This window comes from Homarus americanus, unplaced genomic scaffold (genome assembly GCF_018991925.1).
Source record: "Homarus americanus isolate GMGI-L3 unplaced genomic scaffold, GMGI_Hamer_2.0 scaffold11022, whole genome shotgun sequence".
Lineage (NCBI taxonomy): Eukaryota > Metazoa > Arthropoda > Malacostraca > Decapoda > Nephropidae > Homarus > Homarus americanus.
In genome coordinates, this window is record NW_024737068.1 from 5,149,023 (window position 1) to 5,169,415 (window position 20,393).

A 20,393-nucleotide genomic window follows, 5' to 3' on the forward strand; every position below is an offset into this window, starting at 1 on the left:
GATCATTGACTCTGAGCCATACAGGTCATTGACTCCTGGGCCATACAGATCTTGACTCCTGAGCCATATGGGTCATTGACTCCTGAGCCATACAGGTCATGACTCCTGAGCCACAGGTCATTGACTCCTGAGCCATACAGGTCATGACTCCTGAGCCGCCTGGTCATGACTCCTGAGCCATACAGGTCATTGACTCTGAGCCATGCTGATCATTGACTCTGAGCCATACAGATCATTGACTCTGAGCCATACAGGTCATTGACTCCTGGAGCCATACAGGTCATTGACTCCTGAGCCGCCTGGGTGGTGACTCCTGAGCCATACAGGTCGTGACTCCTGAGCCATACAGGTCATTGACTCCTGAGCCATACAGAGTCATTGACTCCTGAGCCATACTGGTCATTGACTCCTGAGCCATACAGGTCATTGACTCCTGAGCCATTCAGTGGCTCTGGAATACAGGTCATTGACTCCTGAGCCATACAGTTCATTGACTCCTGAGCCATACAGGTCATGACTCCTGAGCCATACAGGTCATTGACTCCTGAGCCATACAGGTCATTGACTCCTGAGCCATACAGGTCATTGACTCCTGAGCCATACAGGTCATTGACTCAAGTGTTTGTTCTGTTGGCCCCAGCACTACCTGTCAGCCCCTAATATGTGTCGTAAACATTATGTATGTATATTTTGTATCTATGTATATACAGTATATATATATATGTCCCGTACTTGTATGTATAATAAAAAATACAAAATCCCATCCTCAAGGCCTGAATATATGACTGGCTGTAGATAAAAAGGTGAGTTTTAGTTAATCAGGTAATCGAGAGGCAGCTACCACACGGCAAGAAACTTCTCGGAATTGGTACTCTCGGATGTTTGTGTTGGTTATTAACATTAATACACTTGGCTCTGGTGCTTTTAAGTGTTCTAAAAACATCAGTAAATTCCATTATGAACGCTAATTAGTACCTGGCGACTCTTCCTGCAGGTGAGGGAGATGATCGTTATTATTCCCCGCGTCACAAAACTCACCCTGGTAACAACACTGGAACAAGAGGCAGTAAAGTCTTCAACAACAAGTAGATCTTTCTATCCTCAATGAATTAATTAACGAAAAGATTATATATAGTTAATTCATATAAAAAGATATATAAACGGTAAAACACCAAACATTAGTAATAAGGAAGTTCTTAAGAGGCCAAAGATATCCTTATATAAGTCTTCTCTTTGACTAAGCCTTTATGAATTATCTATCATCACAAGCCTAAATGGACCTTTAAGTGGGCTTTTAAGGCCAAATTATACCCTTGACTTGACTAGGGCCAAGACGTAAACGCTTTTAGGGTAACCATCTGACACTTTCTACTGTGTTATTAACTTCGTATTTTGATGGTGATGTCATGGCTTTCACTCCAGTCTGTTGTGTAATATGTTTAGTAGGGTGGGTGAGGTATGGTGAAAGCATGGTAGAGTAGGTGAGGTATGGTGAAAGCATGATAGAGTGGGTGAGGTATGTGCATGTAAGTGGGTGGTATGGTGAAATATGGTGGTGGGTATTGGGTGGGTGATTAGTGTGGTATGGTGAGTGAGTGGTGTGTGATGAGTGGGGGTATAATGTGGGTGGTGCAGAATGGGTGGTATGGTGCTGGAGTGGGTGGTGAATTGGTGGTGGGTGAGGTATGGTGAAAGCTGTAGAGTGGGTGAGGTATGGTGAAGCATAGTAAGTGGGTGGGTATGGTGAAAGCATATAGAGTGGGTGGGTTGGAGTGGTGAACATGGTGGTGGGGAGGTATGGTGAAGTATGTAGGTGGGTGAGGTATGGTGAACATGGTAGGTGGGTGAGGTATGGGAACATGGTAGGTGGTGAGGTTGGTGAAAGCATGATAGAGTGGGTGGGTATGGTGGCATGGTAGAGTGGGTGGGTATGGTAAGCATAGTAGGTGGTGGTATGGTGATATGGTGGTTGGTGTGAGTGGGTGTTGTGTGTGGTGGGTGAGGTATGGTGGCATGGTAGAGTGGGTGAGGTATGGTGAAAGCATAGTAGAGTGGGTGAGGTATGGTGAAAGTATGGTAGAGTGGGTGAGGTATGGTGAAAGTATGATAGAGTGGGTGAGGTATGTGAAAGCATGGTAGAGTGGGTGGGTTTGAAAGTATGATAGAGTGGGTGAGGTATGGTGAGCATGAGAGTGGGTGAGGTATGGTGAAACATGTAGAGTGGGTGAGGTATGGTGAAAGTGGTAGAGTGGGAGGTATGGTGAAGCATAGTAAGTGGGTGAGGTGGTGAAAGTATGAGTGGGTGAGGTATGGTGAAAGTGATGGTGGGTGAGGTATGGTGAAATGTGGGTGGGTGAGGTATGGTGAAAGCATGGTAGAGTGGGTGAGGTATGGTAGCGAGTGGGTGAGGTATGAAGCATAATGGTGGGTGAGGTGGTGAAACATGGAGTGGGTGAATGGTGATGTAAGTGGGTGAGGTATGGTGAAACATGGTAGAGTGGGTGAGGTATGGTGAAAGCATAGTAGGTGGGTGAGGTATGGTGAAAGCATGGTGGGTGGGTGGGGTATGGTGAAACATGATGGTAAGGTGAGGTATGGTGAAAGTATGGTAGAGTGGGTGAGGTGGTGAAAGTTAGTGGGTGAGGTATGTGAACATAGTAGAGTGGGTGAGGTATGGTGAAAGCATGAGTGGTGGTGTGGTGAAAGTATGGTAGAGTGGGTGAGGTATGGTGAAAGTATGGTAGAGTGGGTGAGTATGGTGAAAGTATGGTAGAGTGGGTGAGGTATGGTGAATGGTAGTGGGTGGTATGGTGAAAATGGTAGTGGGTGAGGTATGGTGAAAGTATGGTAGAGTGGGTGGTTGGTGAAGCATGGTGAGTGGGTGTATGGTGGCAGTGGTGGTGGTATGGTTAAGATGGTAGAGGTGAGTATGGTGAAAGCATGTAGGGGTGATATGGTGAAAGCATGGTAGAGTGGGTGAGGTATGGTGTGAGTGAAGTGGGTGAGGTATGGTGAAAGCATGGTAGAGTGGGTGAGGTATGGTGAAATTATAGTAGTGTGAGAGTGAGATATGGTGAAAGTATGGTAGTGTGAGAGTGAGATATGGTGAAAGTATGGTAGAGTGGGTGAGGTATGGTGAAAGAGTATAGTAGTGTGAGAGTGAGATATGGTGAAAGTAAGGTAGTGTGAGAGTGAGATATGGTGAAAGTATGGTAGGGCTACAGAAGGTAAATAACCACTACACCTTTAATGTTATAACTCTTTTAAACTATTTGTAAAAAAAAATAATAAAAAGAAATAAAAAGAAGAAAAAATGATTGTTTCCCCTATCCCTGTAAGACATATTTCCCAAGGAGGAGGAAGTTGGCTAAACAAAGGAGATCGAGAGTGCAGTACCTGTTACACTTACTCCTCTTGTAACTGATGCTTATAATCTTCACTACGCTATATCTACACTGTTTAACAACTTCTATCTACACCTGTAACATAATCATCTATTTCTAAACCTCTCACTTCCACCTGTTGTTAGTACCTACATCTCATCAGTGTACAGCATCTATTCCTTAGCTAAAATATTTTTATCCGGAGACTTTAGTGTAAAAATTACCAGTAGTTGATAAATAATACAATACCATAATTATATATTCGGTTATATTTAATTTTTCTTCAGGTAATAACAGCGAACCATCAAACTCATTAACGTTTTCCTGTTCATAAAATTCTCTTGATGATGACTTATGTGAGTTTCTACATCATACTGAAAGGGAATTTAATCCGATTTAATCACACGTTATGAAATATACAGTATATATCATAAAACTAGGCACCAGCAGCTTATTAACGTAAAATTAACATAACTTGACTACCCACAAAGCTTGTTGATGTATTTACAGACCATAAAATACTCGGGTGAAATAGATGGACGACTCTAGCACCTGACTCATAACTTGACTACCTAGAAAAGATTCAGAATAAAATGACAAGTTGCAACACCACTACAGGAATCTGACTTTACGATGGTGACTGTTTGTAGCTAAAGACTGTCTATGATGGTCTTAATTTACTTGTAGTTTAGTCGAGATATCTGTTTTGTCTCAGAGTCTTAAGTGATTGTAGGATAAGTAGATCGATTGAGTCAAATTCTCTATAAAAATTATTACTAGTTTAGAAAATAAGTTGTATTATGCTCGAAAGTTTAATAAGAAGGTAATCCATCTTTCTATAGACCTATGTTATTGTCAAGGGATAATTAATATAAGTAACTGGCAAAACCCAACCCAACAACCTGACCTGACCTGACCTAACCTAACCTAACTTAACCTAACCTTACCTTATGTCAGTAGACGAACGAGCAGCATGCGGTTAAAACAAACCAAAAAAAAAGACAAAGTGAAAATGGAAAGTGTGGCATCCGTGTGGGGGACAAGCCCTCTACCTGAAGGAAAAAATATAAATCTACATAATAAAATGTCTATGAAATTTATTACAGCTACATAATCCTAATAAAAGTCATAGAGCAGAGGCATACAGTATACATTCATAAATACACATAACTCACATCAAGTTAATATAAACCTACACATACCTATACTATAAACACAATAACATTCACACATTCTCACAATAATCCATCACCAGTTTAGCTCATGGAAATAAATTCTTTGCCTGTTAACGTCATCACTTATCAACCAGGAAAGTTATTCTCGCCAAATAGTTTAAGACGATGTGGCAACACTGACCAACACACGCCTGGCTGCTCCTTCTCGTACGTCTTCCTCTAGTGAGAGAAATTGATCTCTTCTCCACCTTACTAAGAAAAGTTTAATTCCTTGGATATTTGTGTTGCTTTACATTCACTGTGTTGTGCTGTTCGTCACCATAAGAGAGGAGAAATGTTTGTGTCGTGTTGTGTTGTGTTGTCATCACCACCCACACTGATTACTTACCCAGGGTTTTTTTTTATACCATCATTGCAGGGCCGTCCCGAGGAGGGTGCGGGGCCCGGGGCAACTCAGCCACTGCGGGGCCCCACACTAGTGTCAGATTATGCGGTCAGGTGAACCCACCCCCACCAACCCCTATGGGACTGTCGCTTTGGATGGTAAGACAACCTCCCTAGACCAACATCCGCCAGTAGGGTCGGCGGAATATGAAATAAGGCCCTTAAAACACTCATGTATGGGATATGGTAGGATGTCTAGTGCCGACAGACAATAACTAACCCATGACACAACCCTGACACACTATTAGCTTAGCTAGGCGGTCAGCCCGCCCTCTCTTACCTCCTCCTAAACTTCTTCAATTTCCGAACTATAACTTCCTTCCCCCACCTCTAATCTTCTTTCACCCTCCTTTCTCTACAATAAAAAAAAAGAGGTCACGGTTGCGATGGTGGCGTCAGCCGTCAGGTCAGATTAACCAGTCAACAGATAATGTGTCCGAGGTCGCTGGGTCTAGTGCTGGGCCCGCGGTCCACACGCGCGGGGCCCCGGGCGGTCGCCCCTGTTCGCCCCCCCCTAAAGGACGGGCCTGATACCAGGAATACAAATTTAACTCTTTTGGACACTTGAAAGCACACATTCATTCTATTTCAAAAACAATACAAAATCTGTCTAAACACACGATCACATTTATGAACTAAACATTACAAAAAACATTTAAATATTAACAACTAAATTTCCTTGATATATATATTACATACACATCATATAAAGGGATTAAAACATCTAAAATTTGATGTTTGAATTCACAGACAAGAACATTTCATTACTTAGCCATAAATTACTTGCTGTCAATTCATTTACTGTAGTTCTTAATATTGTTTCATTTAATAGTGTTTTAAAAAGTCAATCACCTGAGAATATAACAAATTAGAAAGTGTTTACCTGATCACCCATCTGTAGCAACACACACACACCATTACTATCAAGGTTAAATAATGCCTGTATGTGGCGGGTGTGTGGGGTAGAGGTAAAGTATGTGGCAGGTGTGTGGGTGAAGGTAGTATGTGGTGTGTGGGTGAAGGTAGAGTATGTGGCGGGTGTGTGGGTGAAGGTAGAGTATGTGGCGAGTGTGTGGTGAAAGTAGAGTATGTGGTAGGTGTGTGGTGAGGGTCGAGTATGCGACAGGTGTGTGGTGAAGGTCGAGTATGTGGCAGGTGTGTGGTGGTAGAGTATGTGGCAGGTGTGTGGTGAAGGTCGAGTATGTGGCAGGTGTGTGGTGGAGGCGAAACACAAGACAGACAGGTAGGTACAGTGCACGAGTTCCTAAATTAAGCTCGTAGACTTAAGTATTCAAGGGAGATATCAATAAGTTAATGTATTTGTAGTATCAACTTTAATTCACATGATATCTATAGTTTATCAAAGTAAAAACCCACTAACTATCTTCTATGCTATTCACACAGGACGTAAATAATCATTGGGAAACGAAACATCTCGGTGTACTGACAGACAAACAGACAAACACATCTTAATATAAAGTAACTGGGATAAATTTCCATGCATCACAGGATTTAGTTTGACCATGAAGAATATTGAAGTAGTTATGTTTATTTTGACTATGAGAACAAGTTTGTTTATGAGATGAATGTTGGGAAGACCAGCAAGAACAGTGATAATTTATCCAGTAAATGCATTAATGTTATGAATATCATATTATGCCTTGAGGAACTGCCAGCGTTCTACAGTATACAGTCATGATATCGCTGTAGTTCAAGTTTGTATAGTAAACTAAATGCTGATATTTCTCGACACACAATTGTATAGTTATTTAGAATTACAATAATATAATAATAGCAATAATAAATACAATAAATATAGGACAATAATAATAATAATAATAATAATAATAATAATAGTAATAATGACAACAACTAAAATGACAATAATAATAATAAATAATAATAATAATAATAATAATAATAATAATAATAATAATAATAATAATAATAATAATAATAATAATAATAATAATAATAATAATAACAACAACAACAACAATAATAATAATAATAATAATAATAATAATAATAATAATAATAATAATAATAATAATAATAATAATAATAACAATAATAATAATAATAATAATAATAACAATAATAATAATAATAATAATAATAATAATAATAACAACAATAATAATAATAATAATAATAATAATAACAATAATATTTATAATAATAATTTCACTTATAGTTACACAGACAGTATAGAAGAAGCTAAAACGAAAAAAAAATATTTGGGGGAGAAGTAAAGGTGAATACAGTTCTCTAAATTCAATAATCTATAAACCTCCTCCTCCTTCCTGCCTTATTGTGCAAAGTTCCCGTATTGCGTCGAGTCGTAGGCCTACAGTGTCAGGGAAACACACACACACAGTCTTATACGGCACTTCAAATGAGCAAGAAGGAAATAGTGAATATAGAAATGACATAAAACCTAAAGTATTTCTAAAGGTGAGACTCCTCAACACTAGGCTCGAGGAACCAGCATGGGTGATGTGATGTGACGTGACGTGATTCTCTTAGTACCATTGATTACGTGGGTGAATATGACACTGTACAAACAAACATATCCACCATTTTTCCTCTTTTCTAACCAACACACTCTGTCTGAAACCCAATTTCCTCCTATCATGTTTCTCCTCTTTCCTGTGGCCGCTCCATCTCACACACAGATAAAAAAAAACCCCACCAAGTGATATTCATGCAATATATATTCTTTCCTTGCTTAAAAACTCCATTAGTATCGAGAATATAACGTTATTTAAATACCCTGTCCCACCCTTGGTATGATCTAAGTGAAATAGGTAAAGGTAATTCTGTTATATAATTCAACTCGTCTGGCAGGTGTCGACAGGTCTTCACACTATCACAGAAAATCTTGACCCCGCCGCTGGCACCTGAAGGCTTTTATTGATATGTTACGAAGGTTGATGCAGCGGCGATAGTCTGGTGAAGGAGGAGCTGGGGAAGTGGTGGGGTGTTGGGAAGTGATGGGGTGTTAGGGAAGTGATGGGGTGTTGGGGAAGTGATCTGGTGCTGGGGAAGTGATGGGTGTTGGGGAAGTGATGAGGTGCTGGGGAAGTGATGGGGTGTTGGGGGAGTGGGTGTTGGGGAAATGATGGGGTGTTGGGGAAATTGTGGGGTTGGTAATGACTCAAGTTTACTCTGTTAGTCAGCCACCTCCACGAAACTGTCTCCTTAACTTTACGACGAAGTCCTGATTATACCCAAGGCGCCTGTTGTCCCTTACGTCCAGCGCGTCTCTAAGCTACACTGGACACCATCCTGACTCAGCTAAGTCTGAATGCCCTCTGAAGCTCCTTTAATGCTATTGGAGCTTTCGTGGAGATTGAACCTCCTCTTCTGGTGTTGTAATCAATACTATACCATTAACTGTCCCTTTGATTGACTAGCTCAGGTATACCTCATTGTTTACAAGTACCTGTATATAGATATATCAACAAAATATATATAGACACTAAGGTGAGTGAAGCTAAAAAACAAACCCAGGTTATCAGGCCCTAGGGCTATCAGGCCCCAGGGCTATCAGGACCCAAGGCTATCAGACCTCACACCCATGGACCCCAGGCTACCAGACCCCAGACCAACCCACACCAGTCGCATTACACAGGTATGATGCAAAATATCGTTAAACACCGTTTGAAAATCATGATCAAGACCAACACACAGACACGCTGACCTACACACAGACACGCTGATCTACACACAGACACGCTGACTCACACACAGACACGCTGATCTACACACAGACACGCTGACCTACACACAGACACGCTGATCTACACAGACACGCTGACACACAGACACACTGACCTACACACAGACACGCTGATCTACACACAGACGCTGATCTCACACAGACACACTGACCTACACACAGACACGCTGATCACACACAGACACGCTGACTTACACACAGACACGCTGATCTACACAGACACGCTGACTTACACACAGACACTGATCTACACACAGACACGCTGACCTACACACGAACGCTGATCTACACACAGACACGCTGATCTACACACAGACACACTGACCTACACACAGACACGCTGATCACACAACACGCTGACTTCACACACAGACACGCTGATCTACACACAGACACGCTGATCTACACACAGACACGCTGACTTACACGACACACTGACCACACACCAGTTACACACAGAATGATCTACACACAGACACACTGACCTACACACAGACACGCTGATCTACACACAGACACGCTTATCTACACACAGACACACTGACCTACACACAGACACGCTGATCTACACACAGACACACTGATCTACACACAGACACACTGATCTACACACAGACACACTGATCTACACACAGACACGCTGATTTACACACAGACATTGATCTACACACAGACACGCTGATCTACACACAGACACGCTGACCTACACACAGACACACTGATCTACACACAGACACACTGATCTACACACAGACACACTGATCTACACACAGACACGCTGGACTTACACACAGACACGCTGATCTACACACAGACACGCGTGACCTACACACAGACACGCTGATCTACACACGACACACTGATCTCACACAGACACGCTGACTTACACACAGACACACTGATCTACACACAGACACGGACCTACACACAGACACGCTGACTTACACACAGACACACTGATCTACACACAGACACGCTGACTTACACACAGACACACAGATCTACACAGACACACTGACCTACACACAGACACGCTGATCTACACACAGACACGCTGATCTACACACAGACACGCTGATCTACACACAGACACGCTGATCTACATGGACACGTTGACCTACACACAGACACACTGATCTACACAACACACTGATCTACACACATGCTGATCTACACACAGACACGCTGACCTACACACAGACACACACACTGGATCTACACACAGACACACCTGATCTACACACAGACACGCTGATTTACACACAGACACGCTGATCTACACACAGACACGCTGACTTACACACAGACACACTGATCTACACACAGACACGCTGACTTACACACAGACACTGATCTACACACAGACACACTGATCTACACACAGACACGCTGATCTACACACAGACACACGCTGACCTACACACAGACACACTGACCTACACACGACACGCTGACTTACACACAGACACGCTGATCTACACACAGACACACTGATTACAAGACACGCTGATCTACACACAGACACGCTGATCTCACACAGACACGCTGATCTACACACAGACACGCTGACCTACACACAGACACGCTGATCTACACACAGACACGCTGATCTACACACAAGACACGCTGATTCGAAGCTACCTACACACACACGCTGACCTACACACAGACACGCTGATCTACACACAGACACGCTGATCTACACACAGACACGCTGACCCACACACACACTGATCTACACACAGACACTGGACCTACACACAGACACGCTGATCTACACAGACACGCTGATTCACACACAGACACGCTGATCTACACAGACACGCTGATCTACACACAGACACGCTGACCTGCACACAGACACGCTGACCTAACACACACTGATTACACACAGACACGCTGATCTACACACACAGACACGCTGATCTACACACAGACACACTGACCTACACAGACACGCTGGATCTACACACAGACGCTGATCTACACACAGACACGCTGGATTCACACACAGACACGCTGACCTACACACAGACACGCTGATCTACACACAGACACGCTGATCTACACACAGACACGCTGATCTACACACAGACACGCTGATCTACACACAGACACGCTGACCTACACACAGACACGCTGATCTACACACAGACACGCTGACCTACACACAGACACGCTGATCTACACACAGACACACTGATCTACACACAGACACGCTGGATCTACACACAGACACGCTGATTCACACAGACACGCTGATCACAATAATAAGACACGTGCGGATCTACACACAGACACGCTTATTCCACACACAGATACGCTGATCTACACACAGACATGATCTACACACAGACACGCTGACCTACACACAGACACGCTGATTTCACACACACACGCTGATTCCACACACAGACACGCTGGGATCTACACACAGACACGCTGATTCACACACAGACACGCTGATCTACACACAGACACGCTGGATCTGGCCACACAGACAGGTCGTGCTGATCTGGCCACACAGACATGCTGATTCACACACAGACACGCTGATCTACACACAGACACGCTGATCTACACACAGACACGCTGATTCACACACACAGAGACACGCTGATCTACACACAGACACGCTGATCTACATGGCCAAGACACGCTGGGATCTACACACACAGACACGCTGATCTACACACAGACACACTGACCTACACACAGACACGCTGACCTACACACAGACACGCTGATCTACACACAGACACGCTGATCTACACACAGACACGCTGATCTACACACAGACACGCTGATCTACACACAAACATCACCATTAATGATTTTATTTTAATATTTTCATGTTCATAAGTCATTTTCTATTTTATTCTATTCTTTCAATTCATAATTCTACCTGAAGTTTCATTTTCCTTTATCATTATTAATGTTATGATGTAATACTGAGTGTGTGTATTTTATATATACATATATATATATATATATATATATATATATATATATATATATATATATATATATATATATATATATATATATATATATATATATATATATATATATATATACATACATATTAGTTATAATTTGTTATTTTTTATTTTCTATTTATATTTCTTGTTTTCTCTAATTCACCAACTCAATTGTAAACACACCAACATCTCAAATGCACAGGATCGATTTGTTTACCTTCGCGAGGCGAGATATTGCGAGGTTTGGTGTGACGATAACAGGTATGAGTTGTATTCCGCGAGGCAATATAGACGATGCAGTCATACGTCCTCACCAACCAACACACACCAACACACCAGGTCTGATCCAGCAACCCAGCCAGTAGTGATTCAGTCGGTGTTATTGTTATGGGTGTAGGAAGCCATAATAATTAATTTGGAAACGGACAGTACTTTTTACATGATAACATTAAAGCTGAAATATTGATATAGGAATTGCTTTGCTGTTTTAGGTAACCATGTAGATAATGTATGTTGTGTTATGTGGTAGAAAAACGGTGATATATGGAAGAAAAACGGTGACATTATGTGGTAGAAAAACGGTGACATTATGTGGTAGAAAACGGTGACATTATGTGATAGAAAAGCGGGGACATACGGTGGGAAAACGGTGACATTATGTGGTAGAAAAACAGTGACATTATGTGGTAGAAAAAACGGTGACATTATGTGGTAGAAAAACGGTGACATTATGTGGTAGAAGAAACCCGGTGAGTCTTTTCCAGTCAACAACAGGTAAATAATTAATTAATCATTTAGTCTTATTGAAAGGATTAAAACAACCTGTAAATATCATTACTCTATATCATTACATATCAACCATATTAATTTTCCATGATTTACCTTCTCTATAAATGAATGGGCACCTGCTCTCAAAGCTAGTTTATTATTTCTGTATTACAATCAAACTAAATCTTAATAGCTAAACATCTACACTATATCCAGACAGTATAGAGTGAAGGTATATCAACAGATGAAGTCTGTATTTCCTACCTATATAAGTACAGTACAAATAATTATAATACATCCCACTTCTATCATAACTCGATCTATGGGACTGATGACTCCAGTTTGGTGGGTAAGATTATTGTGTAAAATATATCTACAAAAATAAACAAATATATGATTAATTTATGGATAATTATCTGACGGATTAGTTTACGTCTACGAAAAATAACACGAAAATATAAATAAAAAATACCACATAATTTATTTATATTTGGATTAGATAATTTATTGCTATAGGTTAAAACAACTGACCTGGATTCCCCCAAAACATTATGGAACAAAAATGAATAAAATACGAAGCTCAAGAGTCAAATATATTCACTTGTTTTGAAACTCTTTTGTAATTAAGTTGTGTCAATTATAAAGTGAGAGAGATATTATTAAAATCACGTAAATGACGTCAGATCATGTGGCTGTTTAGTAACTCGGTGTTGATGACTGTCTTCCTCTCCTCCCTCATACTACTGACTGTCTTCCTGGCCTCCCTCATACTACTGACTGTCTTCCTGGCCTCCCTCATACTACTGACTGTCTTCCTCTCCTCCCTCATACTACTAACTGTCTTCCTGGCCTCCCTCATACTACTGACTGTCTTCCTGGCCTCCCTCATACTACTGACTGTCTTCCTGGCCTCCCTCATACTACTGACTGTCACCCTGGCCTTCCTCATACTACTGACTGTCACCCTGGCTTCCCTCATCCTCCCTCATACTACTGACTGTCACCCTGGCCTTCCTCATACTACTGACTGTCACCCTGGCTTCCCTCATACTCCCTCATATTACTGACTGTCACCCTGGCCTTCCTCATACTCCCTCATACTACTGACTGTCACCCTGGCCTTCCTCATACTCCCTCATACTACTGACTGTCACCCTGGCTTCCCTCATACCAACCTTCCATCTCCTAAGAACACATCATGTATCTCGTCCATCCGGTAGCAACAGACGCCCAGAGATCCTCATTCTACATCTCATTAGCAATTCCATTCCTCGCCTCTAATATCCCTCTGGCTCGGGGTAAGAACGTTCCAACCCGAGGCAGCCTTAACAGCCATTTACATACGAATTTGTCTAATAAAGGTACATCATTAGGCGCCTTTTTCTTTTCATTATTTTTTTTTTGTGAGATGAGAATGATTTTGTAAAGCTAAATTTCTCCCCTAAATTACATTATATTTTCTTCGACGTAATAGGTTTATCTTTGTAAGTAATTTCGTATTAATAATTTAGGTATTTTATATAACATTGATGGTTGAAGATAGCGAGTTTAAGTGTCTTTGTTATGTTTTGTTCTAGAAGTTGCTAACAGCATCTCACCTTCTCACAGGTAACAGACGACGATCATGTATCACAATAATTCTTTTAACCAACATTGAAATTATTTCCTTTTACACAACACTATGTATTTATTTTACATTAAATTTCATCTTAGAAAAGTCACCGTTCATGTTGTACAGATAATTGAATAAACTACGATAATGTAATGAACTGTTCAGCCATCTAGTAGCAACCAAAATTAATCACGTGACATATTGAGCCAATCAGTAACAAGATAGTGCACGTATTTGACTAATTAGGACACCTCTATCAAATTAGGAGCATTACATAATTACTAATATCTCGTAAAGTATAAATTAATTTTGGATCTGTACTGTACCTGCCGAGTCTATCATCAACAGGTATCCCCATCACAACAGGTGCTCTAACATTACATAATTAATTATTATAGATATTCTGATGAACCAAATTTGCTTTTTGAGTAGGTTCAAATACACACACTGCAATGTAACAAAAATATAGCTTTTTTCTCTTGTCAAACCATTTGCAATTATTATTATTTTTTTATTATTACTATTATATTTATCTTATAGTTAATACAATACATACAGTATTTAAACTGGGCTCGAGGTACAGTCAGCCAAAGATGCTGCGATCCCCACCCTGGCTCTTGTACTTGCAATTTTACCTGGCAGTACTTGGTAAAGTTAGGCTGTATGTAATGGTGGTTGTGATTGGTGGATCTATTTTCGGATGTATCGCTGTCATGATAATTATTAAATAATCCAAAGGTAGACTTTTTATAATAATAAACTATTCATTGTTATTTAAGATCATGATAATCTTCCAAGTGTCCGTATATTTGCTTAAATAATGAAGAAATTAGATCTGAGATTCTAGTGTGCAATAAAGATACAGGTATTCTAAACCGAAATGTCTTCCCCTGTTTGGGAATTTTCGTATCTCACAACAATTTTCCACTTGCAGGCCCACATGTTATCTTTCTACAAGTATTTTCTTTTTACGTTTTGAAAATAAATTATAAAATTACTCAACCCAAGTGTGGTTCTATGAAGGGAATATTTTAAAAGGTTTTACTCTCATCTTGACATGTAAAATCCATCTACTTGACAATGAGGGTCAGCCATTATGGAATAGAGTCTAAATGGTAATACATCCACTCAACCCGCCGGACACAAGTCGTCCCTGCTGCAGGTAGGTTCTCGCTGGTCATACATCTCACGAGTCACTCATCGAGGACAGTGAACCATAATTGGAGGACTGAGGCATGAAATCCTATTTTGTGGCTGAGAGATGAGATGATTGACCTGGCTTTCCTCCCTCTCCCGTGGATGAGGTTGTCAGTTAGCCGGGACTAAATTGGTGAGGAACAGGAATGCCCTATATGGTCCAGAGATGTGTGTGTGTGTGTGTGTGTGTGTGTGTGTGTGTGTGTGTGTGTGTGTGTGTCAGCGAGCGTATTGAGATTTTAAGAAGAAACTACCACATTGCCTGATACCTAAAATGGCTCCTGTTGAAACTAATTGAAGACTTGAATCACCAACCTACTTTTCTTACTTAGTTTAGTTCTGGACGAAGACTGTGTACCTTAACAGATGTCAACGGGCTGCCCTGCTAAGACATCCTGCTGTTCAGTAGTCAGAAAACACTTGTCCGGTTGTATTTCTGTTGTGAAAAGTACAGTGGATACAGTACTCAAAATACAGTAGATACAGTACTCAGAATACAGTAGATACAGTACTCAGAATACAGTAGATACAGTACTCAGAATAAAGTAGATACAGTACTCAGAATACATTAGATACAGTACTCAGAATACATTAGATACAGTACTCAGAATACAGTAGCTACAGTACTCAGAATACATTAGATACAGTACTCAGAATACATTAGATACAGTACTCAGAATACAGTAGATACAGTACTCAGAATACAGTAGATACAGTACTCAGAATACATTAGATACAGTACTCAGAATACATTAGATACAGTACTCAGAATACATTAGATACAGTACTCAAAATACAGTAGCTACAGTACTCAGAATACATTAGATACAGTACTCAGAATACATTAGATACAGTACTCAGAATACATTAGATACAGTACTCAGAATACAGTAGATACAGTACTCAGAATACATTAGATACAGTACTCAAAATACAGTAGATACAGTACTCAGAATACACAGTAGATACGTGCTCAGAATCCTGATAGATGCAATTACTCAGAATAAAGTAGATGCAGTACTCAGAATACATTGATAAATTCTCTAGAATACATTAGATACAGTACTCAGAATACAGTAGATACAGTACTCAGAATACATTAGATACAGTACTCAGAATACAGTAGATACAGTACTCAGAATACAGTAGATACAGTACTCAGAATACAGTAGATACAGTACTCAGAATACAGTAGATACAGTACTCAGAATAAAGTAGATACAGTACTCAAAATACATTAGATACAGTACTCAGAATACAGTAGATACAGTACTCAGAATACATTAGATACAGTACTCAGAATACAGTAGATACAGTACTCAGAATACAGTAGATACAGTACTCAGAATACAGTAGATACAGTACTCAGAATACAGTAGATACAGTACTCAGAATACAGTAGATACAGTACTCAGAATACAGTAGATACAGTACTCAGAATACATAAGATACAGTACTCAGAATACAGTAGATACAGTACTTAAAGTTAAAAAGCCACAAAATATTCAAAGTATAAACCTACAAGAGGCACAGAATTGAAATAGTAAGAACACAAGGGACAGTTTTACCCTCCACTGTGCGTTAATCATTGCGGTAATTAACAGCTGAGGACTCAGATAATAATTCCTTAACTTTTAACTGACTTCTTTATAAGTAGATTACTTCTCTCTCATACCTGGCTTCCACTTTTCTAATTACAGTTTCATTAAGGACTGACTAATAGGGATTTTTGGGTGTAATTATCACGCAATAAAAATACTGATTATTTTGTTTGATACTTAATTTTTACTTCTGCTTCGTTGAGTTTCCAGATGATGAACTAATACGGTGGTCGATTGCTGTTATGATAAAGGGGTTTTATCGGTACTTATACCCATGAAGAACTAACTTATCACAGATCCTTTCCATTGAGTTTATAAAAAGTGGTCAGGGAACACAACCATCCCATACTAATATCTCGTTTATTTTGACTTTGACATTATTGAAAATTATTTGTTTGTATATACCATACACATTTACTCTCCCGTTACGTTTTTCACTGTTTCAATAATTATCTAGATATTCTCTCTCTCTCTCTCTCTCTCTCTCTCTTATTAATTCCCCACTCTCATTATTTTATCCCCCATTTTCTCAGTTCTCCTTTATTCAACCGTGCTTAAATACCAGCCAACATAGAAATACAAAAAACAAAATATATAAGCAATGACGTCAAACAGCAAAATATAAGCTATGACCTCAAACAAAAAAGCTATGACGTCAACAAAAGCTTTCATGTTGTGTAGAAACAATAGTAAACTTTGCCCACGTCACCCAGGCTCACATATCACACCAACACACAGTAAATAATTCTTACGTCACCACCGAGTGTAACCTGACCCATCCACCACAAGTGTTAGCTGTACCAGGGTGGAGGAGGGGAGTGTTGGGGGGAAGTGGTGGAGTGTTGGAGGGAAGTGTTGGGGGGAAGTGGTGGAGTGTTGGAGGGAAGTGGTGGAGTGTTGGAGGGAAGTGACCATACAACACCATCACTCTGCAGGTACTCGCTCTGTATTCTTCGAAGCCTCTCTCTCTCTCTACTGACAAGATGAAAATTTAGAAAACAAATGAAAAAATTAATATAACCAACATGATATTCCTTATTGTTTTGACACATGAATAAGCGAATTTCCGATATAAATTGTCTATGAAAAAAGTCTGAATAAGTTTAAGGTAATTTCTCATAATCCGCCACGTTCTCATTAGCGATAAAACACCTGTAATCATGACGATGTACTAACTCGCTGCCACAAAACTCTCAATTAAACAGAATAAAAAGTTATCTAAAGGAAGATATTTTTTTCTCTGCTTCATAATTACACCAAAGTTTTCCAGTGAACAAGAACCTGTAATTAAAACCTCGGGTGGTATAAGGAAAACTATTTTTACTCTTAAATGGAGTTTGTAATTGGCTAATGGGACGAATAGTTATCCAAGGAAGTAATTTATTGTTGTTTTAAGTTAATGGAAATATTCGGAAATATAGTTAGTGACTTAACACACACACCCACCCACCCACACACACACACACACACACACACACACATACACACACACACACACACACACACACACTACATCCTTGACCACCGAAGGGTCAAGACGTACCTGGCGCTCCTCTCGGAGCAGCCAGGTCAACTGTTAAGTTGGCCCATACCAACCCCTCCCCTGAACCCTCCTCCCCACCGGAATATCAACAAGTTCTCGCCAGAAGTTACAATTTCATTTAGGAAAGGAACGGAACCAGTGTTAAACAGAGGTGAACAGTGGTGAACAGTGCTTAAGTCAGTGAGAACAACTCAACAGTAACAGTCGTACCCAAGTTAACCTTCACACAGTGAGGTCCCAGGTACCCAGTGATAACGGCCCGTGAGACCCAACAACAACCAGCGATGTGTTAATCCGTCTACGATAGGAAGGCCTAAGACCAAACCTCACTCATATAACACCATCTGTGAGGGAATTACTACACCACATGTCCCTCATAACACCATCTGTGAGGGAATTACTACACCACGTGAGGTCCCTCATAAGACCATCTGTGAGGGAATTACTACACCACGTCAGGCCCCTTATAACACAATCTGTGAGGGAATTACTACACCACGTGAGGTCCCTCATAACACCATCTGAGGGAACTACTACACCACGTGAGTTCCTCCTAACACCATCTGGGAGGGAGTTACTACACTACGAGTTTGCTGTTCAACACCTACATTAATCTGTATGTTCACTGTATGTTCCTTAACCTTTCTCTAATGAAGGCTTTTGTTAAACCACCAATGTATGTAATAAGTCATTTATGTCCAATGTATATTTTCAGCCTTCGGGCTGCAGAATTTTTTCAATAAACCGTTAATTATTATTATTATTATTATTACACACACACACACACACTATTCTTCTAAGTCTTCATGTTAATTTACTCTCATTCAAAAGACTACCACAATAGGGTGTGTCATAGGAGGGAAGATCAGCTAAAACTAATGGCCCATCACTTTTTTGGTAGATTTTAGTGTATATAAACAGAAAATAATTTCAGTTTCAATATTTTGCAACCTTTTGCTAGGTAAATTTTAGCGTGAAATTTATCGAAAATCTAACGTACAGCTGCATTAGTGCATTACAATTAAATAGTGAACATTGTTTTCTGACTTCATTCTTTAACAACCCAACTAACAATATTTTTTCTGTTTCAGATTCTGATGCATTTATAAGTTGATAATATTTGCGATGGCTGCTTGTGTCAGGACGAGGAACCAAAAATCCAGCCGTCTCAGTCACTATCTTGGGTCTGGGAGAGAGCTCCTGAAGTCGGAGTTGCCTACATTGAGAGATGCTTTGAGATACGGTGTTTTAATCAGGCAAATCAGTGAAAGAAACCAAAGAACTTACACAAACAAAGACATTGCCAGTGATATGACCAAAGCTGTCTTGGCACAGTACACTCTATTTAACTTTCGAGTTCAAGCCTCCAGTCATAACAAGTCAGAAGAAGATTAGTGAGAGACTGCTAGCCAGTTGAGGAAAGAGCAAGAGATATCTCTCTTGGGAAAACTTTTGCAGATTGGACAGCTTTGCCAAGCAACTGGACAGTTATTTGACATAATTACACAAGTGCCAATTGTTCTCTGTCCTGAGTTTGGATGCGATCGTGACTGTAAATCCGAGGCCCACATCTCCTGTATTTGCAAGCGTGAACTGAAGATTCCTGTGATCGAACTGGCATTTGTCAAAGCACAGAGAGAAGACTGGCAGTATAGGGGCTCTCATGATTTCTAGCCAAGATATTCCGGAGTTCAAGAGACAGGAGGCTGCCACAGAGAGACAGAAGAGGAGAAGAGTTGCCGAGGAAAAGAGACTTGAGAAGGCCCAGGGTGAGGTAAAAAAGGCCGATGATTGGAGTCAAACTGATTCAGAGTTTAATGACTTCCCCATGGCTGATACGAGTGCTGACCAGGAGAATGGTGACTTTGTCCCTAACCCAGAAAATAATGATCCCAAACCTTCCAGGCATAAGATTCGAAATAGGAAAGATATCCCGAGCATAGC

At 40.4% G+C, this 20,393-nt stretch overlaps 1 protein-coding gene across 1 annotated transcript in view; it reads right to left on the reverse strand.

Moving 5' to 3' along the window:
* Positions 1–2: 2 nt before the first annotated feature.
* Positions 3–20,393, reverse strand: part of LOC121873062 (stress protein DDR48-like) — a 95,067-nt gene continuing 74,676 nt past the window's right edge. The window contains exons 2-3 of the mRNA XM_042376378.1: positions 359–592; positions 3–205 (exon numbers count right to left, since the gene is read on the reverse strand). Of these exons, the coding sequence (XP_042232312.1) occupies positions 3–205; positions 359–592 (437 nt within the window). The remainder of the gene's footprint in view (positions 206–358; positions 593–20,393) is intronic.